A 27,751-nucleotide genomic window follows, 5' to 3' on the forward strand; every position below is an offset into this window, starting at 1 on the left:
GTATGAAGATAAGTACTTAAAACAAAGCACAGAAAAAAAACAGTGTATAACTGTACGGTATTCTAAAAAATGCTTTATTGTATACACTTACAAAATAAAAGGAGTTAAAAGGCTCATCAATATATACATCTGCTGTCTGCCACCAGGTACAGATGAAACCGCCAGGATAAGGAGACAAAAGTGGATGAAAAGAGTCCACAGTAAAACAATTTTCAAAAGTGAAATAAAGCTTGCCACCAAGGGTTTCATCTGTACCTGGTGGCAGACAGCGGATGTATATATTGATGAGCCTTTTAACTCCTTTTATTTGCTATTTATGGTTTTATGTTTATGATATTGAAGACATTGAGGAGTCTTCGCACTTCCTATTTCTAGGTATTTATATAAATTTTATATTTTGCCTTTGTAATAGCCACAGAGGGTTTTTTTGCATTTTGTAGTGCAAATCACTTTTTTCTGCTTAATTAAACAGAACTTGCAATAAAGAAAGCCTAAATAGGGCTCTCTTTACAGGAAGTGTTTATGGAAGGCTGTGCAAGTCACATGCAGGGAGGTGTGACTAGGGTTCATAAACAAAGGGATTTAACTCCTAAATGGCAGATGATTGAGCAGTGAGGCTGCAGGGGCATGTTCTATACACCGAAACTGCTTCATTAAGCTAAAGTTGTTCAGGTGACTATAGTGTCCCTTTAATTCTTTAAATATGGAATATAATATTGATAGTAAAGCGATTTTTACATACATAAGGGTAAAGTGTTATCTTAACAATCATTAACTTAAAGATAAATCAAATAAACAAGTAAAACTTGAAAAATAATAAAAAATAGAAATACTATAAAGAAAATGGTGTCAAGATGTCTTGATCTATATGAAAGAGATCCTGAAAATCTCATCTGTTTCACAATTAATAAATGGGAAAAAGACATACTGTACATGCGAATATAAGTTACGATGATTGGAAAAGATCCAAAACTATTGTTTCAAAGAATATACATTGTCTCAATTTATCCGAGGAACAGTACAAGATCATAAATAGATGGTACTTAACTCCAAGTAGACTAGCAAAAATGCATTTAAATATTTCCAACAGATGTTGGAGATGTGATTCTCATAATGGAGGGATGATGCATATTTAGTGGGGGTGTGGGTCAATATTTATTTTCTGGAGTATGATTGCCATTAAAATAAAGAAGCTGACTAATATCAAGATTGATCTACTCCCGGGCATCTTTTTACTGCATCTAAATATGTATCAAATCTTTGGGCAATTCTCTGTACTAGTTATAAATATATTGATGGCTGCAAAAATATTGGTGGCAAGAAACTGGAGATTTACTAAGGTTCCATGTTGGGACTTAGTTAAAGAACAACTGGTATATCAGTTAAAGGACCACTATAGGCACCCAGACCACTTCAGCTTAATGAAGTGGTCTGGATGCCAGGTGCAGCTAGGTTTAACCCTTTTTGCAGTAAACATAGCAGTTTCATTCTTCAGCTGAAACCATTCTGAAGGCGCTTCCGCGCTTCTCACTGTGAGAAGACGCCAGCGTCCATAGGGAAGCATTGAGAATGCTTTCCTATGAGACTGGCTGAATGCACGCGCGGCTCTTGCCGCGCATGTGCATTCAGCCGATGACAGGGAAAGGAGGAGGAGAGTCCTCAGCGCACAGGGAGCCCGGCGCTGGAAAAAAAGTAAGGGATGAACCCCTTCCTCCCCCTTCAGCGCCACGGGAGTGGGACCCTGAGTGTGGGGGCACCCTCAGGGCACTATAGTGCCAAGAAAAAGAGTATGTTTTCCTGGCGCTACAGTGGTCCTTTAAAGATGGAAATGGGAAAAACATGAACAGATAGGAAAAAGATGAAGGAATGGCTGTGTAAGATACAACAGATGTATTTTTTAAAATCTAACCCCCTGAACACAATATAAAGTATAATATAGCCTAACAAGAACAGATTGGCAACATGACATATTGAAGTCCTAGCTATCCTGGTCCCTCTCGCAGGAACAAATAAGTAGAGCTTTATATAATTAAATGATGTTTTGTGTTGATGTGACTGTTATGTGTTGTAATATTAAAATTTTGAATATGAGCAATGTGTCAAAATAATGGGTATAGAAGAAGATGTAACACTATGCTACATATAAAAAACACATCACGGTGTCCATGTTGTATTGTATGGTCTTATGATTGTGTATTTATATAAAATACTTTCTGAAATAAAGATTAGATATAGGAAAAAAAATAGTTTTTGTTCACTTTCACTATATTTATTTAGAATATACCTTTTTAAGCAATTAAAACTTACTCCTAGAGGGCCGGGGCCTGACAGCCAAGCTAGCCAGACGTGTTTGCAGAGAGCTCTGGCACAAGCACAGCATATTCTTGGCTATCATTGGCCACAATCTTGATTAAACAGCCAAGCTCAACAATAACGCAGTGCTGAACCGAGTGGAGACTCGTGGATTCCTGGCCGCCCGCACCCCCCCACCTCCCCCAGACCGGGGGGGGGGGGGGGGGGGGGGGGGTGTTATCCCAGTCATGGCTAGGGAAACTTACGAACCGCTGGTATTTCGTATACCCGTTCATTCGTTTGCTCCGGAAAAGCTACGGACTTAGTTATTATAGCTCGCAGCCCGGAGCGATTATTCGTACGTTCCCAAGAATCAAAGTGCAGCATGAAAGTAAATACAGCGGTTCGTCAGTCACATATCCAAACATCAGTCGAGACTAGATGAAGGGTACAACAGGAATAATTTTATTCAGACCAGACGGTCGGCTTTTATACAATTCAGGAATACAGTATACACGCCCATAAAAACTCCCACAACACGCCCATGAATTTCTGAGTCACAATGACTCTGCATAAAACACAAAATATCAAAATGACATAAGAATACACGTAAAACAGAGGAACCCCAATAAATATCATATCCCCGGATAGCTTGGATCTGAGCGCCCAAGTTGTCCAAATAGTGCTCAAATCCCACGAATACAGTCCGACTTGGAGTTCCAGACACTCGACGGCCAAGTCTCGCTGCCCCTTTTTCTCCAGCATGTGTTGTTCGGTTAAATGAATGGCGGCCACACAGGGAGAGCACTTAATCCTGTGGTTTGCTTTGAACTTAATGAGCCAGGGAGTGGTCGGTTGTTCGGTAGATTTATCTACCGAATGCAGAAAAATAACTCTGGGGAAACAAAATAGGTAGTTTTATCACACTTACACCAAGATGGACGACATGAACGAAGACCACATGTCGGGCCCAAGATGGCCGCCGAACAACAACCCCTGCAGTCTCAAGAGAGCACAGAGATCCAGGCCTGGAGAGAGCGCTTTGAGGCTCAGTTTGACCGCTTCTGATGGCGAATGGAGCATAGAGCCACCCGCCCTGATCTACCTGCCACAAAGGCGAATGAGGCTGAAGCAGCAGTTTACCGATCCAGCGCCCACATGGAGACGCGTCCATCTTGCCGACAGTCCTGCCAGCGGAATTTCAAGGCACCAAACCGCACAGCAGCACGACACCACTAAACACTCACCTTACCATACCGTCACTGCTACCCTGCAGGGCACTCATGAGGGAGCCAAATCTACGCTTGCATGCCGCTCCGGAGGGTTCACACCTGGCAACACAAATCAAGGGCACTGAGACGGCCTTAAAGCCATGATCCAATTACTGGACTAAGTGGCTTTGTGGTCGGCGAAGAACAAGAGCGCACAGGCACTTGGGACTGGTGGTACCCTCACCTGCAGAAAGGTTTGGCAATCTTGTATCAGCCTGTTTATTACTTTAAAAGTAATAACTGTGAAGATTTTTCGCAAAGGGCACCTAACGCCGGCCCTGACTACAACTCCCATGATTCTCAGCCTATTTCATTCATAGAATCATGGGAGTTGTAGTTCAGTAACATCTGGAGGGTCGGAGTTTGGGGAAGCCTGGTTTAGAATGTCTGCTTGATGCCACATGCAGACCAATCCTAACCAGGAGTTTGTGAGATATGTAGTTTATCTCCCAAGAACAGTACCACTCATCACTTTGTATTAGTAAAACTGCTCTTGAAAGTGATAGTAAGCAATTTTTGTCTGCTATCAGTTTAGAAACAGCATGGTTTACTTTCTAGTTAATTGGGTTATGAGCACCAATTGACAGAGCAACATGTGTGGTCTAATGTGTGCCTGCAGCAAGCACAAGTTGAATAAAATTTATATAAGGCATCTTGAAAGCAGCATTCCAATTACTTGACTAGCAGGTCTGAGAGGTTGTACTAGAGCTGCAGTGAGATTTAAAAATTGCTGCAATTTTTAAATATAAATTAAGAAGCACATGGTTTTTAAATCACTATTCTGATTCCAGATTATTTGAAGAGAGATCAGATAGTTTGGGTCAGTATAATATCTACATTATTTCAGTTGATTTTCACATTCGATTTTAACTCATACTTTTGTTTTGTGAAGGACATTTATACTTGTACTCACAATTGCCAACTATCATTTCTCTACACAATAATTATTGTCCCACAGCCCCTTCCTACGCTTTAGTGGTTACAAAGATTATGATGTGCAAAACAAAATAAGTGTGACAATCCTTACAGATTTCTTTTTGTTGTTTTCCAAGCCCTTAAGTTCTCCATCTATTTTCTTGATCAATTCCCTGAGTTCATCAAGATTGGTACACACAAGCTGAAAACAGAAAGACATTTGGGTGTTCAAGAAAAGAAAATATCAGGTCAGTCAGTATTAGACAAGATAGGATCACTAAAATTTGAAGTATTATGGCACAATATGCATCTTTGTCAGATCCTATTACAAGCACTCAATGCATTGCTAGCTGTAGGAAACAAGGCAAAAATGCTCAAATTGTCCCAGTTTTTCTTCAAATGATAATACATGGCATTGGGTAAAAGTTGACCAGTAAATAATACCCGCCATTTTTCTTGGTAGATTAAATAAATATTAATAGTCTCTTCAGTTCATTACATCCTTAGATTTCACTATCTTTAAATACTATTTTGTACACGTGGAAAATTCCATTAATTGGAATCAAAACGGACTGTTTGTTGCAAAGCGCAGTGAGGTATATTTATATGTAGTTGCACCCCCCCACAAGTTACAACCTGACTATGACTGTCTGCCTGAAAGGGATCCTATAGTGCCAGGAAAACAAAGCCGGTTTCCTGGCAATATAGGGTTAATAGGTTCCCCCCTTGCGCACCCCCTCTTCCCTCTCCCACAGGGCTGAAGGAGTTAAAAACCCATCAGCCACTTACTTGAATCCAGCGCCAATGTCCCTCGGCGATGGGACACTCCATCCATGCTCCTCCACCGATGTCAGCCAGCGGGGGAGACCTAATGCACATTTGCGACAATGGACGCGTGCGCATCAGACCTCCCCATAGGAAAGCATTATTCAATGCTTTCCTATGGGGAAAATCTGACGCTGGAGGTCCTCATGCAAAACGTGAGGACATCCAGCGTCAGATAACGGACCAAAAGTCCATTTGGATTTCGGAAAGCGCCCCCCCCGTGGCTGTCTGGTAGACATGCACTGAGGGCAGACTTAGAGCTGCAATTTAAACATTGAATGTTTTACATTGCAGCACTAGGTGCAAAAGGGACACAGCACCCAGACTACTTCAATGAGTTGAAGTGGTCTGGGTGATTACAGTGTCCCTATAAATCAGCATGTATAAGGGGTAATTCAAATTGCACACAGAAGAATTAATACATTCCTTTTTTTTCCTTCCCATTACAAGTTGAAGAAACTGCTAGAAAATAGTATTTTTTATTTAAATAGGTTCTAGATTTTTTCCAGTAAGATGTCCGTGAGACATTTGACTTAACTAAGTGCATGAAATGCGATATAAAGCAATTTTTTCTAAAAGCAGCACTACTAGAGGGACTACTTTGTCTCAGTATATTTCCTCCGCCTGACTTTTTTTAGACTCTGGGCCGAGCTAAAGTGTCAATGCCAATGTGAAATGGTCTGTCAATGGAGGATCCTCCAATGACCTCAATGCTGTACTCTGGCCCATGTGCGAGAGTACAGCAAATAACTCACTAGAATAAGATGGCTGCGCCCGCAAGGAACAGGTTTAGGTAAGTAAATCTCACCTTTACCTGAACCCCTGGCCACCAGAACATCAGCCTTGATGTCACACATGTAGTGTGAGTGATTTTTATTTATTAAAATTTGTTATTTTAACAGTCAAAACGTCTCCACAAAGGCAGAGTGTTTTAGATTTTTCTGTGTCCTATATGACATACTGACAGATGATTCGCAATGTTGTAGTTTTATGATGTTAAATATAGGCTCTTTCATTCACCAATTTTAGTGCTTTCACTCTCAGCGAGCACGGTCCAAATTGAATTAAAATATCTCTAGGATTGGAAACCCCAGGCCAAAAGGGGGCAGTGTTAGGATGTAGAGTCGTGTTGTCTGTCCTGAAAGTGAGAAAGGGAACGAAAAATGTGCGCAGAGTGCTTCTAAAGGAGCTGAATGCCCAAGTACTTTGCATTGCATGAACATGTCTTAAGGATGTGCTGCACTTTGCTAATAGGAGACTGTTCTGTCGTGTTTTCAAATAAATCCCCAATTACTTTTATGGGAAAGTTTAAAGGTCTTTTGGTCAATGTGTTTCTTTATAGTTCACCTGTAAACATCAAATTTGTGGTTCAACATGTTCCTTTTCATTTATGCAATAAGAGTCATGCATGTAATCAATCACTATATTACTTTGTGTGCAGCCAGGTACTAGTTTTTATCATCATGCAACATACAGGCACATAAGCTGCTAAATTCAATGTCCAATTAATTCTGATCTGCTTGGAGACATTGACCTTTGCTCATAGAGATGCATTGATTCAATGCATTTCTATGAGTAGATGTTGATTGGCCAGGGTGGCGTTTGGCTCCGCTCCCGGGACACCTCCTTGACTGAGATTATCAGAATTGACAATCTCAGCCAATTCAATGCTTTCTCATAGGAGTGGCTGAAATCATCACTTCTGATGATGTCAGCCAAAAATGCAGATCAGGGGCAGAATCAGCACCAGCAGACTGGAATAAAAGGTAAGATTTTACTATATTTAGCGAAGGGGGACGGGGGCGAGATTGTGTTTAGAACACTATAGGGTCAGAATTACATGTTTGTTTGTGTTCCTGACCCAACAGTGTTCATTCAAATGTTTCTGGTGGTCTAAATGGAGATGCAGAAAACCGGATGATTGAGACGCTATTTAGAAGGAGGAAGAAACTGTTCCTCAAGGGCAAAACTCTTTAGTCAAAATGTGTTATGCAGGGCCAGCAGTGATAGGACTATCCAATATTGGAGTTTTTGTACTGCTTTATTTGGCCGTTTCTTTTTTGTGTGTCATGTTTACCATAATAAATTGGATTTTAGATAACTATCCTCTATCTTGATGTGCTACTTATTGAAGGAGAAGGAAGCGCATTATCAGGAGTCTGTAAAGAGGTACCCATATGACAAAGATTTATGTGAGTGGTTCATAGAAGTGAGAGTGTGTTATACTAATTTAACATGTTACACTAAAATTGTGTTCTTATTTATTATCACCACAGAAACCTAAGATGTATAATCTCAGTAATTCAATGGAAATACATTTCTGAATTATATATAAGTACACGGTGTCACACTGTGCACTTACACCTTATTTTGTGATAAAATAATGGAATAATAGAAACATTCTCAAAAAAACACAAAGATAGAAACACAAAAGAAAAGCGTGTCTGATGCTTTGGTTTTGGATTGAATGAAGCAGCTTAATTCAATCTGTCCAAACTGAATTAAGTCTGGAATACGGTGACATCACTTGCAAACACACAGCAAAGAAGCCCTACTCCTATAAAGGCAACCTAACAAGTTTGCTGACACGAACTGATCTTGGACAACCACCTACTATTTCTACAAGGATCCATCCTTTATGTTACTTTATTTTTTGGGTGTGATCTAACCTTTTTTCTGTTTTGAGTACTCAGAAGAGCATTTAAAGAGCGACTTTATTTTTGTATATATTTTGTCTGTTTTTTTTAAGGCTGCAAGCCTGTTGTGTGCATATTTTTTCCTGAGTTTTTATTGATTTTTTAATTTTCTTTTTTCAGTTGTTTTTATCTTATTTAAGACCTTGGAATCACCAAAAGAAAATTGCTGTAGGAGGTATCTCTTAACACTATTACAGTATCTACCTTTGATGTGGTCAGGATTCAGGACTTTGTTTTTCCATTTAGTCTAATGATGAATTATTTTTTTAATTGTTGTATATAATATGGATTATGCCTTTGATTTTGTACTTAATATGAATTCAGGCCTTTTCTATTCCATGAGTGTATGAAGTGATGCACCATGAATTGCCTCAGATCTTATATATAAATATGAATTACAATTCCCTTATATTTTGAGCATTCATTTCTTGGAGTGACGTATCACTTACTTGTTTTTCCTTATATATTATAAGTAAGCAGTGGAAAGTATCAACTAATAAATTACAACCGCATGGATAATTAACTGAATGTAAGAGAGTGAGAGGGAATTCTACAGTAACTGCTGACTGTTCTGTTCACTGCTGGAGTGTTCTGAGTTTTTGGCATTGTCTGGATTAGCTGCAGAAGTGCCGATATTTGAATAAAATAAAATTAAAAAAACCAACAAAAACATATTTAGAATACATATTTTGTGCATGTTTTGTCAATGCACAATTTAACCCTATGATTCCCTCACAGTCTGTGTTCCATGCAGGTAACCATCCTTGGGGTGTAATGTTCCATAAGGCTGCTTTCCCCTGCTCACTTATAATGTAGATGGAAAATGCTACATTTAATCCACAACCAAGATGCAGGCAGACATGTAGTGATATATATCACTTGCTTTGTGATATAACTGATAAGGAAGAATTTTTCTGGAATGTGATTGTATGGCTAAGGAAGTTTTTTTGCCAAAAACTACAGCTGCTCCCACCAATCTTGACAAGACCCTCGACATGTCCTAATATTGCCTTAGTATTAAAGGAACCCTGGCATTATTTCCCCAATAATACAAGTGTGTCTGTGCTGTGTTAAAAGTACCCAGTCTACTTCATCTCAATGTCGTGTGGACGCAGCGGTCCCTTAGTTTTGACCCTGCAATTTAAAATATTGAATGTTTGTAAAAACTACAATAATTCCATTGCAAGGTTAAAACGGACCATGAGAGGTGCTTCACTGTGAGAACCAGATCAGCTTGCTTCTCAATGAAATTCTGCTCCTTGAGCAGTATTTGATTGGTACAGCATGATGATTTGCCACGCATGCGCATTAGCCTCCCAATGCATCTCGATAGAGATGTAGTGGATTGTCTGAGATGATCAATCTTGATGATCTCAGCCAAGGAAGCAAAGTGGCCAAAACAAGGGAGAAAATAAGTAATATTCACTTTTCAAACCCATGGGGCTGGAGACACAGACCTGCACAGTTATGGGAAGACTATTTTGTATGTCCCAGTGCCAAACTTGTACTAAGAATACAAATGTGTGCTCAAGTCCAGTGACTGACACTTAATGTCAGTGCAGTGGCAAGGTATTTATGTTTCAACCTGCCTGACAGTTTCTGTTTGTAGTCACCAACATTTATTTATCCATTGTAAAGCGCTGCGGAATTTGACGGCGCTCTATAAATATCATCATAATAATAATAATAATTTGTCCTTCTGTCCATCGGTCTCTTGGTTTATGAACTCCAGAACTCCAAAATGGGATTGGGATTTTACCCCAATACAAACGTCACCATTATGCATCTTTTACTCTATGTGCTTTAAAAAAATATGATTAGCACTTACATTAGAGTTATATTAATTCTTCGCATGAAGACATTGAGTCATAAGAATAAGAAAAGGATAAAGAAAGCCACAACCCCAAAACAGCATTCACAAATTATTTACAGAATGTACCCAGGATCTAAACAAATCCATAATATCTACTGTGTGCACTAGTATGGTATGAAGTCACTTTAGCTCGCTGTAATGCTTTATGTGTGAAGAGTGTACCCTCTTTTTTTTCCTTTTGGAAATAGTGCAGATTATAGTTGACACTTTTATAAATTAACCTGGTTATACCCACTGGCTTTTCAAGCAAACAACCGGTCCTGTTACTTCCTGGTTTGTTTATCCTAGTTACACTGAACTCAAGAAGCAGCAATTGCCCAGAGCACCTGCCATGCAAAGACTTCTCATTGAGCAGTGTTAGGAAGTTTGTGATTGGACAGCCACAGTAGGTCTGGGCAGGATTAGTAGGGAGGGGAGGTGGGCTTGCAAAGGCAGCAGACAAGAGATCTGCAGCTTTTGCAAGCAGTTTTAGATGTAACCCCAATGAAAAAAATAAATAAAGGCATGCAAGTGTTCATTTTGCGTATATCAAATAAACCGTGATTTTTATTTAATATTTATTTGGGCAGTAGAGTGTCCCTTTAACGTAAGGATTTAAAAACATGTCATGTCATTATGTGCACAAAAATAACAGCGGAAGACTGTCACCTGTGCAAATCCTTTTCATTCTAGACAGGAACCCAGTTCTGTCAACATTTTTTTTAAATATGCTCGAGTCACTTACTTGTACTGAGGAATTTATTTGATTAATCACTTCGGGTCCTAGAGGGTGGAAGTGTACCACTGTGGTATTAGAATAAAACTGTGTTTGGAATAGATATACTTTTGTACCTTTACAGCACCCTTTGCATAGGTCCATTTTATTTTTAGGGACTTTAGGGAGAAGTATCACCTGTTTTTCATGTCTTATATATAGTGCATGCTTGCACATTTTGAAATTAAAGAACGCTACAAGAGTCACAACCACTACAACTCAGCTGAAGCTCTCTGTCAATAATCAGGCCCTGCACCACATGTCTTTGCTTAGAAGAACTAACCGAATACAGTGGAGGCAGTGACTAGCACCTGGAGGACCCCAGGTAATTTATCAAACTTTTCTTAAAACGGTTTGACTACTTAGTCTAGGTGCACGCCAGAGCACTTCTGATTGGAGCATTCCTTTAAGAAAGCAAATCTGCCTACAATATATTATATGAATAGAATTTGTAATAATACCATAGAAATATCCTACTTTGCATTTGCAGTCCAGTCCTTTGTATTCAACATTCATGTAGCAACATAAACTATCTTAAAGAAAACTTGTTCAAATATATATTGATATTTATCATTAAAAATCTGTTATAAAAGTCAAATTAATACATAAAGTTAGAATGTATTATGTTAAGAAAAAAAATATAAAACTTACCTCAAATTCTGGTCCACTGGGGGAACAACCCGTAGTAGCTTTCCTCTTCTTTGAAATTGCTTTCTTAGACACAGCTTTTTTAGCTTTTGTTAAAAAAGAAATTAAAAAGGTTAACTATTACTTTTCATATTTGTTATAAATCATGCATATTGACATTTTTACCTATTACATGTGTAATTTTAAGTACCTTTGAGTTTTATTATTTTCTTTACTGAAATTATGACAGATATAGTCCTGGTTATTGTTATTTCCTCAAACCAGAGGTGGCAGTTTAAAAGTATAATAACGAAAAACGAGATCACTTCCTATGAGTGCTGCAATGTGTAAATTGAGGATTGCCCCTCACCACCTATAATCACCACTCAGTTTGCCCTAGAAGATATCTGAAGTCCCATTGAAACTTCTGATAGGCAAGAGTCAGTTTGATTTAGCACAGCCTTGAACAAAATATATTACATTGTTAAAGGAACACTATAGTGACAGGAATACAAATGTGTATTCCTTACACAATAGTACTGGAATCTATGTTTAGCTCCCCAGCCCCCCTCTCCGTGAAGATTAAAGGTAAGTTTTATACCTTTAATCTCCATGGAAAGGGGGGCTGGGGAGCTAAACATCTATTCCAGTACTACAGTGTCAGGAATACACATTTGTATGCAAGCTCCAAAGACCCTCCAATTATATCCATAGACACGGATTATTCCGTCCAGGCCTTCATAATAGAGCGGAGACAGCTCTGTAGTGGTTCTGCTGACTATAGTGTCCCTTTAAAGTTAAACATCTGTGGTGACAATAAGTAAAATTATAATCCAATTAATGAAAATATCTACGGGACTGTTTGAGAACACCTCACCCCTCCCCAAAATATAATAATCCATTGAAAAACGTATATGGCTTCCTTAGGCAACTCCACCGGTACTTATGTATACAACACTTCAATATAATGTTTTCAAACAAAACTACTTGGCTTCTATTTCAACTGTTTGTTTTCTTTTCCATTGTATTCAAACAAATCAGAAGTCTGCAAATTCACAAATGAGCAGCAAATGCTAAATTATTTTGAAAGTGGTATTTTCTATTTAATAGTGAAGGAAAAAAAGCACAGGAAACACGGAAATATGGATAATTTCTAGAAAAGAAACTAATTGACTCACACACACTTTCTAATCTCAGTCTGCAAACATACTCACCAGACTTGTGTTTCTTGTGCTTTACTCTTTTTTTGGTAAGATACAACTTATTTTGGAAGTCAGTCTTAAACGATTTGAATGTATGCAACTGAATGTTTTCACATTTACCATGCTTGTTTGCATTTAGAAAGTCTTTCAATTTCTTCTTTTTTTTCTTCTTCTTCTTCACCCTCATCTTGCTGAGTTTCAGCTTCTTGTGGTTCAGAATAGGGTGATCTACAATAATATCCATTGCCACTCGATGGCAAAGGAAGTCGGGGCTCTCAGGACTATTCACATTTATGTGAACCTGACATGTTTTAAGTGCATTTTCTTTAAGAGGGATGGTGTCACGTTTTAGAATGGTTGCTTCTCCATATTTATCTAGATTTTCAAGAACTTCTCCTGGGCTTAGAGGTTCTCCACAACTGTCAATCTCTCCTGGAGTAAAAGAACTCTCTACATTTTCTTTGCAAAATCCAACTTTCACAGTGTCAAATGGTTGCTGGTCTTTATTCTCACAACTTGACATTATCCTCTGCTCTGAATGGCTGCTGCAGTTGTCACAGTGACAAGTTGTTGAACAGACCTCAAGACACTGAGAACATTTCTCAAGCTCGGCAACAGGGCTTGGTGACATCTCCCCATTGTTTTTATTAGAGTACTTACATTTACGTCTATCAGGTTTGATTTTTCTTGTTCTTTTAATTCGAATGGGAGGGATTGGAAATTCTGGGGCCTGTAACGGCTTCTGTCTGTAAACTCTGACATCGGCTCCACAAAACTGAGGAAAGTGAATATATGCATTTTCCTGTGTATCATAACCCAAAATGACCTCTCTACATTCATGGATAGGTTGTCCGAGAACAGCATCTTGAACCTCATTCTGAGTTTCGTATACAAAGTCACACAAACCCTTCAACAACCAAACCTTTTGATAGAAAGGCAACTCGTGAAATACTTTTTGTTCAAGGGGATTCACTTCACCAAGAACCTTAAAAAACTGAGAGCAGAGTCCAATTTTCTCAGCACATCGATCAGGGTTTTCAGCCTGACCAACAACTGTATACCATTGTTGCACCTTCTGCCTAAGTGTTGCTTCCCATGCTCGATAGGGAAGGTTAGGTCTGCGGTGTAAAGTCATTCTCCGATGTGGAGGGCTTAATAAAGAAGTCATTATTTTTGAAAGAAATACACTGCATTGAGGCATCAATAAACAACGTTCTAGTTCATAATAAACGATTTCAGGAAGATTTAAAATTTGCTGGGCTAAGCAAAGAAAATGTCCAATGGCTGGTATTTCCCACATGGTCTGCATGCAAGTTGGCTCAGCAAGAGATAGCAAATTTCTGTCCCATTCTGCTACTTCTTTCTGGCTAGCTTCTTCAGCTTCTTTACGCTCCTGTTCCTTAAGCCTGATGAAAAATAAAAGGAACAATAAATAGTATAATTTTAAAGACTATAATTAAAAAAGGTTATAACTAAATGTTGGGTTGAGCTTTGTCAATCATGCTCATGAGTATCATGATCATTGATAAAAATGAAAAGAAGTGAAAAAAAAAAAAGAGCAAAAAGCCTTAAGGGAATGATTATACTCACCAGAACAAACACAATAAGCTTTATTTATTCTGGGGGCTATAGTGTCCCTTTAACCCCTTAAGGACACATGACGTGTCTGACACGTCATGATTCCCTTTTATTCCAGAAGTTTGGTCCTTAAGGGGTTAAATTGTGTTAGGAGATTGAATAGAGTAACGGATTAGAAAGGAGAATAGGATGTGGTTAGCAAAGGTAACATGAAAGCTTGAGGGAAACAGTGGACAGGGCAGAGCAGCATACAAATCTGGGTATATCATTGAGGTATATGTGAGTCAGGGATAATCCAAAAGAGTATACGTAGTATACAAAGAGTATATGTAGTGTCACTATGGCTAAGAAGGGAGAAAAATAGTAAGATAAGACAGATGGCAGTATTGAAGGGATCATAAGTCACATTAAAAAAGTAACAAAGGGTTGAAGATTTGAGCTTCAATTGATAAAAAGGGACAGGTGCAAAATGCATTAGAAAGATACAAGAAGTCCAACCAATCTCTAATTTCCTTTAGTTATTTGCATATAAATATCCAATCACCTAGGATGATTCCATATGTGTTAAAAAATGGATCTAATGGAAGACGTAAATCTTGTGGCATCACCAGATAAAAAGAAAAAGAAAAAAAAAAACAATCAGCGATAAACGGTAAACTACTGATATTGCTTTCCTGGTGAAAGGGTTAACGTACAGTACTGTAGTACTAAAATCTCCTCTTCCACAAAAGGACCAGCTGACTCACTGATAGTGAATGGTGGCTGTGTGAATAAGCTGTTGAAATCAGTTATGCATGTGCACAATGTAGTCTGAGTAGCTCAGACATGCTCATTCTGAAATGCCCAATTTAATCTCCAGTAGAGCTTTTGAACTGGATAGATTGTGTGTAATAGTTCCAAAGTCTTACAAGTTTATGCTAAATCACTACTTAAAAGGGATACTCCACTCACAAACAGAAATAGATCAGTTTTGAAGATTTACCCCAAATAAAAAGATACAAGCATTTAATGGTGCATTTTTTTTCATTGGGGGTAAATCGAAACATTGCTTGCAGTTCTCTTGTCTGCTGCCTCTGCAAATCCTCTTATACTATCCAAGTCCATACTTTTTGGGGCTGTCCAATCAGACTTCCTAATGCAGCTCAATGAGAAGTCTTGAGTTGGTGGCCAGCAGAGCATTAAACCAGACATCTTTCTGTGGAGCTCCGGCAAAGCCCCACAAAAAAAGTGCAAAAAGCCGCAAAAAAAAGAGATAACAAAACCGCACAAGACCCACCACCCTACAGATAATGAAATGGGGTGCAAAAACAAACACAAACAGCATGCAAGATATCAGGCTATCCTTCAGCAGGCCTGCACCGCGGCCACAGTCAAAGATGGCGCCCGAGACCCATACAGACTCCGAGACCTCCGAAGACTCCCAGGTGGGAGACGAATCGATCCCCTCATCCACACATGGGGAGACCCCCCACACCTCTGAGTTGGAAGAAGACTCGTCCCCATCTACTAAAGGGAATATCAAGAAGCCTTGAGTTTAGCTCCACTGTGTTAAACAACCAAGAAGTAACGGAACTGGATGTCTGACAGCAAGGGGATTGTAACTAGTTAATTTAACTAGTAACCTCATTTAGTGCGAATTTCTAATATTTTGTAAAATGAGAAATGGGACACTTCACACATAAAGCACTTCAGCAAGCAGAAGTGCTTTAGGGATCTAGAGTGTCCATTTATTAACATATAATGGTTTGTGTGTGGCAGCAAAGGAGAACAACCCCCCCTGTACAAATATAAATGTTTGGGCTGTAGAGGGTTTAACTTTTTATAGTAGCATATTATGCATGTTCTTAAATATATGTATTTATCAGTACATTATAAATTTTCTTCTGTATTTTTTTATTTCGAACCAACCATTTAATGTAAATATTGTTTTAAGCTTTCTTAATACATTTAATTTTATATTTTAAGTTTTGTTACTGTGCTCGTAGATGTAATTCGACACCCATCATATTCTTTTCTTTTATTTAAAACAAAATGTGTGAATAATAAAAACCTTCCACTCAAAGGGTAAAGTAGCTTTTTGGCTCATTGTAATATTCCATATGTGTCCAGTATATAAGAAGGTGGAAGCTGTGTTTCCCCGAAAGAGTCCTATTCCATGGTCATAAAAAAAGGGCAGCTTTATTGCAACAAAATTTAAAAGATTATAGAAAAGAGACGGTAACATCCCCTGAATTTTAACAGAAAAAAATATATATTGAAGTACAGTGAAGACTCTCACTCATAAAGTACATTTATTAAGGATGTTTCATCACGCTGAGCAACATTTGCATAGCCGCACCCATTGCTAAAGTTGTCCTATAAACAATAAATCATTCACAGCGAAGCAAATTATACAGGGAGTGCAGAATTATTAGGCAAGTTGTATTTTTGAGGATTAATTTTATTATTGAACAACAACCATGTTCTCAATGAACCCAAAAAACTCATTAATATCAAAGCTGAATATTTTTGGAAGTAGTTTTTAGTTTTAGCTATTTTAGGGGGATATCTGTGTGTGCAGGTGACTATTACTGTGCATAATTATTAGGCAACTTAACAAAAAACAAATATATACCCATTTCAATTATTTATTTTTACCAGTGAAACCAATATAACATCTCAACATTCACAAATATACATTTCTGACATTCAAAAACATAACAAAAACAAATCAGTGACCAATATAGCCACCTTTCTTTGCAAGGACACTCAAAAGCCCGCCATCCATGGATTCTGTCAGTGTTTTGATCTGTTCACCATCAACATTGCGTGCAGCAGCAACCACAGCCTCCCAGACACTGTTCAGAGAGGTGTACTGTTTTCCCTCCTTGTAAATCTCACATTTGATGATGGACCACAGGTTCTCAATGGGGTTCAGATCAGGTGAACAAGGAGGCCATGTCATTAGATTTTTTTCTTTTATACCCTTTCTTGCCAGCCACGCTGTGGAGTACTTGGACGCGTGTGATGGAGCATTGTCCTGCATGAAAATCATGTTTTTCTTGAAGGATGCAGACTTCTTCCTGTACCACTGCTTGAAGAAGGTGTCTTCCAGAAACTGGCAGTAGGACTGGGAGTTGAGCTTGACTCCATCCTCAACCCGAAAAGGCCCCACAAGCTCATCTTTGATGATACCAGCCCAAACCAGTACTCCACCTCCACCTTGCTGGCGTCTGAGTCGGACTGGAGCTCTCTGCCCTTTACCAATCCAGCCACGGGCCCATCCATCTGGCCCATCAAGACTCACTCTCATTTCATCAGTCCATAAAACCTTAGAAAAATCAGTCCTGAGATATTTTTTGGCCCAGTCTTGACGTTTCAGCTTGTGTGTCTTGTTCAGTGGTGGTCGTCTTTCAGCCTCTCTTACCTTGGCCATGTCTCTGAGTATTGCACACCTTTTGGGCACTCCAGTGATGTTGCAGCTCTGAAATATGGCCAAACTGGTGGCAAGTGGCATCTTGGCAGCTGCACGCTTGACTTTTCTCAGTTCATGGGCAGTTATTTTGCGCCTTGGTTTCTCCACACGCTTCTTGCGACCCTGTTGACTATTTTGAATGAAACGCTTGATTGTTCGATAATCACGCTTCAGAAGCTTTGCAATTTTAAGAGTGCTGCATCCCTCTGCAAGATATCTCACTATTTTTGACTTTTCTGAGCCTGTCAAGTCCTTCTTTTGACCCATTTTGCCAAAGGAAAGGAAGTTGCCTAATAATTATGCACACCTGATATAGGGTGTTGATGTCATTAGACCACACCCCTTCTCATTACAGAGATGCACATCACCTAATATGCTTAATTGGTAGTAGGCTTTCGAGCCTATACAGCTTGGAGTAAGACAACATGCATAAAGAGGATGATGTGGTCAAAATACTAATTTGCCTAATAATTCTGCGCTCCCTGTAATTTATGACTTACACAAGTGTAGTCCGTCAAACAACTATAATTTAGTGCAAGCCAAGCTGTTATGAATAGAGTTGGAATGAATGAATGAAAAAAGGAGATCAGAATTAACGAATTTAGAGACTATGGTATATGAATGTGCAGGGTGACTGGCTACAGGGGCTGAGCAGTTAATTAGCAAAATATATTTTCTACTTTTGCGAAAGAGGAGATGCTGAGTGGAGGGCCCAATTTACTTTACTCTGCAATACCCTTGGAGACAAACCGTAACTACAAATAATGTATTTTATTAACCATTTGAAGGACGTGGTCATCATAATCTTATCCTGGAATACCCTATGCCAAAATGGAAAATTCCACTTATTTAGCTTTGTCAGCTCTGTACAGCCATACAGTAACTGAAATGTCTTTATTTTAAAACAAAATCCTTAAAGAACTGATTATTATGGTGGAAAAGACTTCCATTAGTTTTTTTGTTTTATTAAGGGGTTATAAAGAGCAGCATATTTTACTGGGTAAAGAACAAAGGGTATGCTTATGTTTGAAATGCATCAACATTTTAATATTTTTCATTGAATGGATAAGATATAAAAGAAAACAGACATATGTTTTTTTTGTACCTTTTTTCTTCCTTTGTTTTTGGAAGCTCTTCCTGTTTGATGACTTGTACAATTAAAGAATTGCCTGTCGTGTTTGCATTAGCCAAACTCCTTGTTACGGATCGCAATCGAATGGATGTGCCTGTAGATCCTTTGTCATCCTCAAAGTTACCTTTAGATGTCGAAACCAGAGAATTTTTCTCTCTTAAGTTGCTAAATTGAAAAAAATATTATATGTAAAAATTAGACCAGAAAAATACCCCAGCAAAATAAGTAAATCAAATGCAACCATTTTTCTTCATTCCAAAAAAAACCAAACCCCAACATGGAACGAATTTAACTTTACTCGCTAGATGTTCGTTCAAATGGTCATTCCAAGCACCATAAGAACAGCATATTTTTAGTGGTTATGTGACTTGTAAAATATCCCTAAAAACTCAAGATTTTCTCCTGGATAACCTTGCCACTGATATCATATAGAAGTCTAACTTTCCCATTCAACTACAGAAGTATATGTATGGTGTGAACATGCATAGCCTGAGTAGCCATTGAATTGTCTGCTTAAATAACTTCTCAAAAGCCTGAGACCTCCTGTGCGGGTTTAATATTGCAGATGTGAACTATGCTGCTTCATGTGCTTGCAGATAACTGCTGTCCAAGGTTGAATGAATTGTGTTATTATTAGCATTTATATATCACCAACTTATTTAGCAGGGTTTTACAATTATACAACAGGGATATACAACAGCAAGTAAGTACAGACAGAATAAATGCTAACAGGCATATGGTACACATGTACAATTTCGGGTATTGCATAAATTCACTTCAACATAATCTCAGATTTTGTTTAACTGTTCAAAAATGGTTTAACGCATACCAAGATGTGGGAGTGTATGACACCCAAAGACTCCTTGCACCATAATCTTTACAAAGAGATAATGCATTATTATAAATAAAACATATTTCACTGTGTTTATCATCAGCTGAAGCGCAAAAGGCATTCAGCTGTATAGACTAGGACTGTTTGAACTCACCTTTTAGCCTTAAGGACAATTACCCGATCCTCTTCTCACTATTTCCCCCTCTAGAGCAAGAGTTAATAACTAGTATTACAACTTATTTTCTCTTAATTGAATATAGTAAGGCTCTCCTCTATCCAACTGCTCTTTGTCATAGTACTAGAACCTCTTGCTGACATTTTCTGTAAAAACTAGCAGGTTGATGCTCTCACTATTGTAAGTATTACAAATAAAATTGCAGCCTTTGCTAAAGAATTACTCTTTTTTGCTGATATTCTGCTGCCTCACTTACTTCAGAAATAGGAACTTTAGAGCCCCATCTCTCATTTCACAAAGTCTGAAATCCTCAATTTGATGGTTCTTTTATCTACCTGTTAGGCCTCTCCTCAAGCACACCATTTTATTTTTCCTTATGTGCCAGCTATTTTTGAAGTTTCAACACTGAGTGGGATATATTTCTCAACTAACTAAAGTGGCTTAATCTACAACCATTTCTTTAAGATTTTCTACGGGTTTTAGTTTAAATATTTAGTATGTTGTTTTCAGCTTCCATTGTCCTCTCAAGACTTAAAAAGAAAATCCATAGCTACACTCAACAAAAGCACCGATATCAATGCATTTGTCTCATCTATGCCCCAATCATCCATGGAGTGGTCGATAAAAATACAGAACTTTGAAGAGCATGGTTCAATCCTGCCAGGTTTCATGGAGAGGAATTCTTGATACTTCATTGTTCACAATCTTAACCAGAGAATCCTTGATTCTACCTGCATCAGCTTGACTCTTCCCTGACCAGGTGATCTACACATACTACTCCCAATATGTTCATTCTTGTTCCATTTTTCTTCCTTTCGGGCTCTTAGGTCAAGACCCTAGTTTCTATGTATTTTTCTATGATACCATGGATGCATACCACGTTTGTTGAATCCCTGTTCTCCGAAGTGGGACTCGTATGTGATTGTTGTCCCTATTGTCTTTTCACATTTTACATTGTCGTACTTAAAGGGAAAAAAAAATAAAAGTAAAGAAACAAATCTTACATACCTCAAAATTTATATTATTGTCCGCCATTCTGAAGCATCGTTAGTGTACCTGTTTTTATATTCAAACTTAGCCCACCCATCACCCATTACTTTAAGGAGAAGAATTCAGTTCAGCAGTAGTTCCATTCAGAAAATACTTGAATAGGGCTATAGAACAAGTCAATAGAAACTGCAGCGTGGTTTATTTTACGCCATGATGCAGAACAGGGTCTCGTAGAAACCCTGTAAAGGGATAATGGGTATTTGTACGACATAACATGTGAAAAATGTTAGGCTGGCTAGCATACAAAATTACTAAATATTCTTATGGGGGAAAATTGTTAAATAAAAGCTTTTGTTTTCTGTTTAACGCTGAAAGAAAGGCTGGCATGTTTAGGTTAATTTGCTTATGTCTATTAGAAGGCTAACAATTGTCAGTGGTATTGATGCTCTCAGTTGATTGTCAGCTAGCATGAAATAAAATGTTTTTTATTTTCAATCGGATGTTCACTTACATTACAAGCCATGTCCTGCTCTGTACATTTAACTTTACAAGTCTTTTAACAGAACAGGAGATAAGAAGTTCTAAATTAAACAGACTGTGCAAAAACAAAAAGTGATTAAACTGATAACTGACAGAGAATTTAGCTGTGAGACTGCAGGGGCACGATCTATACATTAAAATGGCTTAATTCATCTAAAGTTGTTTTGGTGCCCATAGTGTCTCTTTAATGCTAGCCATGAAAGAAAGGTTTCAGAACACACAATGCATTGCAGCTTGCTGCATGGCCGCAGACAAGTTTACAGTCTTAAATAAGGACATGAGCATCAGAACTGGATCCTGGAGCATTAGAAGAAGGTTAAGATACAAGATGGCTTAGCTAGTGCTAAGGAATACTGGTGAAATTGAAGTAAGCAGCTCGACAACTCAATCCGGAGTCTCTCCATTCCAGCAGATAAATGTCAATATAAGGAAGAAGTTGGAGTAGCGCCTTGAGATATATCTAATATGAAATGATAAGGGTAGAAGATAGTAGAGGTTGATAGTATCGTACATTATGGAACCAGGAAGTAGAAACAGAGAGATTCACTTACATTATATAGAGCTCTAAAACAGCTCTATTTTTAGCACTTGAGCGGTTAGGTGGATCTATTTGGTATTTTCTGTAGTAGTGTGAAAAAGATGCAAAAAAGTGCACTGTATATTAGGTAGGTATTAATAAGTACAAATATTTTTTCCCCACCAAGGGAAGGTTATTCAGAAGGCAAATAAGAAGCAACAAGAGCGTCCAGGAGATTAAAATATATATACTAACTTTATTACAATTACTGTATATACTCGAGTATAAGCCGACCCGAATATAAGCCGAGGCCCCTAATTTTACCCCCAAAAACTGGGAAAACTTATTGACTTGAGTATAAGACTAGGGTGAGAAATGCAGCAGCTACTGGTAAATTTCTAAATAAAATTAGATCCTAAAAAAAATATATGAATTGAATATTTATTTACAGTGTGTGTATAATGAATGCAGTGTGTGTATAATGAATGCAGTGTGTGTATAATGAATGCAGTGTGAGTGTATGAGTGCAGTGTGAGTGTATGAGTGCAGCGTGTGTATGAGTGCAGCGTGTGTGTATGAGTGCAGCGTGTGTGTATGAGTGCAGCGTGTGTGTATGAGTGCAGCGTGTGTGTATGAGTGCAGCGTGAGTGTATGAGTGCAGCGTGAGTGTATGAGTGCAGCGTGTGTGTATGAGTGCAGCGTGTGTGTATGAGTGCAACGTGTGTGTATGAGTGCAGCGTGTGTGTATGAGTGCAGCATGAGTGTATGAGTGCAGCGTGAGTGTATGAGTGCAGCGTGTGTGTATGAGTGCAGTGTGTGAGCGTATGAGTGCAGTGTGTGTGTGCGTATGAGTGCAGTGTGTGTGTGTGTGTATGAATGCAGTGTGTGTGTATGAGTGCAGTGTGTGTGTATGAGTGGTGTGTGTGTATGAGTGGTGTGTGTGTGTGTGTGTGTTGCAGAGCCTTGGTGGGGGATGGGCAATTTTGTTTTTTATTCTTATTTTAATATTTTTTTTTATTATTATTTATTATTATTTATTATTTTTTTAATTTTTTATTATTTTTGTATTATTTAATTTTTTTTTTTTTATTATTACTATTTTTTTTTTTTCGTCCCCCCTCCCTGCTTGATACATGGCAGGGAGGGGGGCTCTCCTTCCCTGGTGGTCCAGCATTGGCAGTTCAGTGGGGGGCTGTAAGAGAGTTTACTTACCTCTCCTGCAGCTCCTGTCAGCTCTCTCCTCCTCCGCGCCGTCCATGCAGCTCCCTCTGTCAGCTCCCAGTGTAAGTCTCGCGAGAGCCGCGGCTCTCGCGAGACTTCCACTGGGAGCTGACCGAGGTGCTGAACGGACGGCGCGGAGGAGGAGGAAGCTGACAGGAGCTGCAGGAGAGGTAAGTAAACTCTCTTACAGCCCCCACAGCCCCAGTCTGTATTATGGCAATGCAAATTGCCATAATACAGACTATTGACTCGAGTATAAGCCGAGTTGGGGTTTTTTAGCACAAAAAATGTGCTAAAAAACTCGGCTTATACTCGAGTATATACGGTAATAAAACAGTATAAAACAAAGTATCCTATATACACTCATAACATACACATTATCAACCTCTACTATTGTCCACTCTTTAATATTACATACAGCTGAAGACATCTCAATGGAAAAATGCCTGGTCTGATGAATAATTTTTTCTTTTAGGTCAGGTGGCTGATCGGGTCCACGTGCTTTGTTTACCTGGGGAAGAGATGGCAGCAAGATGCACTATGGGAATAAGGCAGGCCAGTGAAAGCAGTTTTCTGCTCTGGGCAACGTTTTGCTAGGAAACTTTATGTTCTGGCCTTCATGTGGATGTTATTTTGACATGTATCACCTACCTAGAGAGTGTTGCAGACCACCACCCTTCATGGCAATGATGTTCTCTAATGGCAGTCTTCTCTTTCAGCAGGATAATGCACCCTGCTACACTGCAAACATTGGTCAAGAATGATTTGAGGAACATGACAAAGAGTCCAAGGTGTTGCCTTGGCCTTTCGAATTACCCAGATCTCAATTTGTGGGATTTGCTGGAACAACAAATCAGATAAATGGATTCCCCACAACGCAACTTGCAGGAGTTAACGGATCTTCTGCTAATGTCTTGGTGCCAGATACCACAGGACATGACAAAGGTCTAGATCTTGTGGAGTCCACAGCTGTCTTGGCAGCAGCACAAGGAGGACCAACACAATATTAGGCAGGTGGTTTTAATGTTGTGGCTGATCAGTGTATGGTTATGTGCCAAGTATTTATCTGTTGTTTCAAACAAATGTTTTGTTAATAATTTTCACACAAAAAAAAGTTGGCAGTGAAGGGGTAAAATGGACACTCTAACCACCAAAATCATTAAAGACGCACTGTCATGGCCGCATTCCGTTTTAAAAAAATACATTCTCTAATACATCTAATAGCCCCCTGGTCGCCCCCCATATTACCTATATTTAATGTTTATTTTCTGCCCGGACCTAGGTGCTGGTCCTGCCATCTTTGTGTGGGTAGATGAAGTCCCTGTGGGACACGTCGTCTGCCCATCCTAGAGAGCACTGTGAAATTCCCGCACATGCCCAGTTTGGCATTTGGACGGGAATTTTGACTATTCATTCGTCAGAAAGATAAATTAATACAAATTTCAAACGAACAAACAAAGACCGGTATTCGTTCATTTATTACAAGGAGGGAGCTGCCAGCTTGCAGCTCCCTACTTGTAATATGTAAAAATTGAAGTGTCAGGGACCTGTGCTCTCCGCCACTTCCTAACTTCCCACATGTCCTTCCTCACTCAATATCGTTCAATATGACCCCCATAATAGCACAAGGGAGATTAAAAACTCCCGAATGCCCCTACTCGCTATGCCACGAGTAGGGGCATGTCACCTAAACAGTAATCAGCCAATGGCTGCTCAATGTTGTGAATCTCCCCCCCATCTATTAACTAGTCCCCCCAGCATCTATTAAAAAAAGCCCCCCTCCACCTATCTATTAACTAGCGGAGGGGACATAGTGTCCTCCCCGAGCCCGTGGGGACCCTAAGTGACAATGACGGGTGACCTATTGTGGCAAATGGCAAGGGTGGGGCCTATTGCTCCCCTGGCCCCCACCCATAGGCGGCGGGTGGGGGCCCTACATGAAAATACGAGGGGGAACCTATTGTTCCTGCCCCGGCCCCCACCCATGAGCGGCGGATGAGGGCCCCCCTGCCCCCACTCATAGGCGGCGGGTTGGGGCCCTACATGAAAATAGGGGGGGACCTATTGTCCCCCCCTGCCCCTACCAATGAGCGGCAGGTAGGGGCCCTACATGTAAATGGGGGGGTGGGGGGGGATTGTTCCTATTGTTCCCACCCCAGCCCCCACCCATGAGCGGTGGGTGGAGGCCCTAGATGGCAAGGGGGGGGCCTATTACCCTCCCCCCCCTGCTCCCACACATGAAAATAGGACTTATTGTCCCCCCCTGGCCCCCACCAATGACTGGCGGGTAGGGGCCCTACAAAACCTGGGAGGAGGGGGGGGGGTGTCTAGGGCTCTGAGTAATTTTGCACATCATGGGAAAGTCCTTTGGAATTTTCCCACACTGTGTAAAATGACTCAGAGCACTCTGATTGGTTGGATTCCAAGCCAACTAATAAGAGTACTCTGATAGGTAAATAGTGAGCCAATCAGGTAAGGCTCACTATTTGCCTATCAGAGCGCTGTTATTGGTTGGCTTATATCAACCAATCAGAGCCCTTTGAGTCAAATTGCAGGGCGTGGGAAGGCCCTGCGGAGCTCAGTCTGCGCGGTGTCCTCGCTGGGTGAACATGGATTTTTTTTGTTTTTTGCGTCTGATTTTTTTTGCGCTCAGGTCTTTTTTTATTTTATAAATTCAACGGGTTTTTAATTTGGCATTTTTGGGGTCTGAAAAAAAAAAAAGACTTCTAATGGTAAGAATTTATTTTTATTTACAGGGACTTAGTTTTATTGTCCCCCTTCACTATTTTTAAGGTGAGGGGGGTAGGTAGAAATGTACTTTTTTGGGGGGACGGTGGGTGACTAGGGGCTTGGGAATTCTACCGAATGAACAAACTGTTCATCCTGCTAGGACAGAATTCGGTAGTTTCTCCGACGTCCTATCCATATGACAGGATGCTGGGAAATAGTGAAAGGAAGCATTGCGAGATCAGGTGAGAATTGTGGGAAAATTCCTTTGACCGCGAGAAGTGGGTCAATGCTGGTCAAGCGTAGGAAACCTCCATAAGACAAAGTAGTCCCTACTTTGTCTTGTGTTTTAAGGAAAACTAGAGCAGATATGAAGAAAAGAAAAACAGATCCCGAGAGAGGGAGAGAAGAGGAAGCGATTGTGGAAAGTTAAGTTCGGCATGACAGTGCCGCTTTAATGCTCCAATGCAATACAGGCTCTGTGTCAAACCATTAACACAAATTGTGGGCTTCCAGGGTGTCCATGGGCTGTCACTTATTTCAGTGCTCCCCAACCTTTTTATCGCCGCGGACCGGTAAACGTTTGATAATTTTTCCGTGGCCCGCTTGTTTTGATTTAATAGGACAAAAAAAAAACAGTCACATATATTAAAAAAACACGCAGACACATACATAGTCAGAAAATCACAAACACAGTCACATAAAGACATAGACTCAAAATTGTTGGTTCAGGGTCCCACACATACGCAGACTGAATGTATATAGCATGTTCATGTGAGAGTTAATAAAAATGGGGTACAGATGAGGGTATGTGACAGACAGGATAGGTAGGTAGTGTTACACCAGCAGACTAATGCTGATGTAACACCACCTATACTCAACAGCTTCTTTCCCAGTCACAGACTGGGGGAGTTTCTGTGGCTGGGAACTCAAGGCTGTATTTCAGTCTCCTACCTACCTTGTCCCATGCTGCCTCTGCTTCCATGCAGTGCCCCTTCTCTCTGGTGCCCGATCATAAGTCTCCTCTGTCCCTGGTCTCCAGTGCCGGCCTCTGGTGGGCTAGAGGTGAATAGCAGGGAGTGCTGATCATAACTTCTCCCTCGAGGTTCTGGCGCTGTGTGGAGTCAGAGCGCAGGCTGGGAATCTCTGAGGCTGCCTCTGACTCACTAAGTGAGCGCCAGAACCGCAAGGGAGAAGTTATGATGATCTAGCTGCAGCTCCTGCTAGGTGCACCACTGGACCATCAGGGATTCAGCTTGCGAGCCGTGTCGGCTACCAGGGCGCCCCTTGTGTTATGGCGCCCTGTGCGACCGCACAGCTCGCACCAGTGGCGGATCCAGAACCTGATCTCGGGAGGGGCACTTGTAGATTATTTTAAGAAATAATCCAGGCACAATAACCACTACAGCACAGTGTAGTAGTTATGGCGCCAGTAGTGCCAGAATCCCATCCCAGAGTAAGTAGTCAAACTGTTGACAACTTACCTGGGGTCTGCTGGGATATTGGGCATAGGAGCAGTGGTATGTGTTAGGGGTGAAGTGTGTGAAAGGTGCAGTGTGTGTGTGAGTGGTGAAGTGCGAGTGTGTGAGGGCGGCAGTGTATGTCAGGGTTGCAGTGTGTGTGTGTTAGGGGGCAGTGTATGTGTGGGGCAGTGTGTGTATGGGGGCAGTGTGTGTAGTGTGTGTTTGTGGGGCAGTGTGTGTAGTGTGTGTATGGGGCAGTGTTTGTAATGTGTGTTTGTGGGGCAGTGTGTGTAGTGTGTGTATGGGGGCAGTGTTTGTGGGGCAATGTGTGTAGTGTGTGCATGGGGGCAGTGTTTGTGGGGCAGTGTGTGTAGTGTGTGCATGGGGGCAGTGTTTGTGGGGCAGTGTGTGTAGTGTGTGCATGGGGGCAGTGTGTGTAGTGTGTGTATGGGGCAGTGTGTGTATGGGGCAGTGTGTGTAGTGTGTGTGTGGGGCAGTGTTTGTGGGGCAGTGTGTGTAGTGTGTGTATGGGGCAGTGTTTGTGGGGCAGTGTGTGTATGGGGGGTAAGGAGGGTATGGAGGCTTTTTTTAATTTATTTAATTAAACTTAATATATTCATGTCCCCCCTCCCTCCTTTCCCCCCTCTTACCTTTACTGGGAGGAGGG

At 40.2% G+C, this 27,751-nt stretch overlaps 1 protein-coding gene across 1 annotated transcript in view; it reads right to left on the minus strand.

Moving 5' to 3' along the window:
- Positions 1-27,751, minus strand: part of BRD10 (bromodomain containing 10) — a 68,805-nt gene that overhangs the window by 38,587 nt on the left and 2,467 nt on the right. Inside the window, exons 2-5 of the mRNA XM_063455110.1 lie at positions 18,593-18,784; positions 12,468-13,861; positions 11,278-11,360; positions 4,591-4,680 (exon numbers count right to left, since the gene is read on the minus strand). Coding sequence (XP_063311180.1) covers positions 4,591-4,680; positions 11,278-11,360; positions 12,468-13,861; positions 18,593-18,784 — 1,759 coding nt within the window. The remainder of the gene's footprint in view (positions 1-4,590; positions 4,681-11,277; positions 11,361-12,467; positions 13,862-18,592; positions 18,785-27,751) is intronic.

The sequence above is a fragment of the Pelobates fuscus genome, chromosome 5, assembly GCF_036172605.1.
Source record: "Pelobates fuscus isolate aPelFus1 chromosome 5, aPelFus1.pri, whole genome shotgun sequence".
Lineage (NCBI taxonomy): Eukaryota > Metazoa > Chordata > Amphibia > Anura > Pelobatidae > Pelobates > Pelobates fuscus.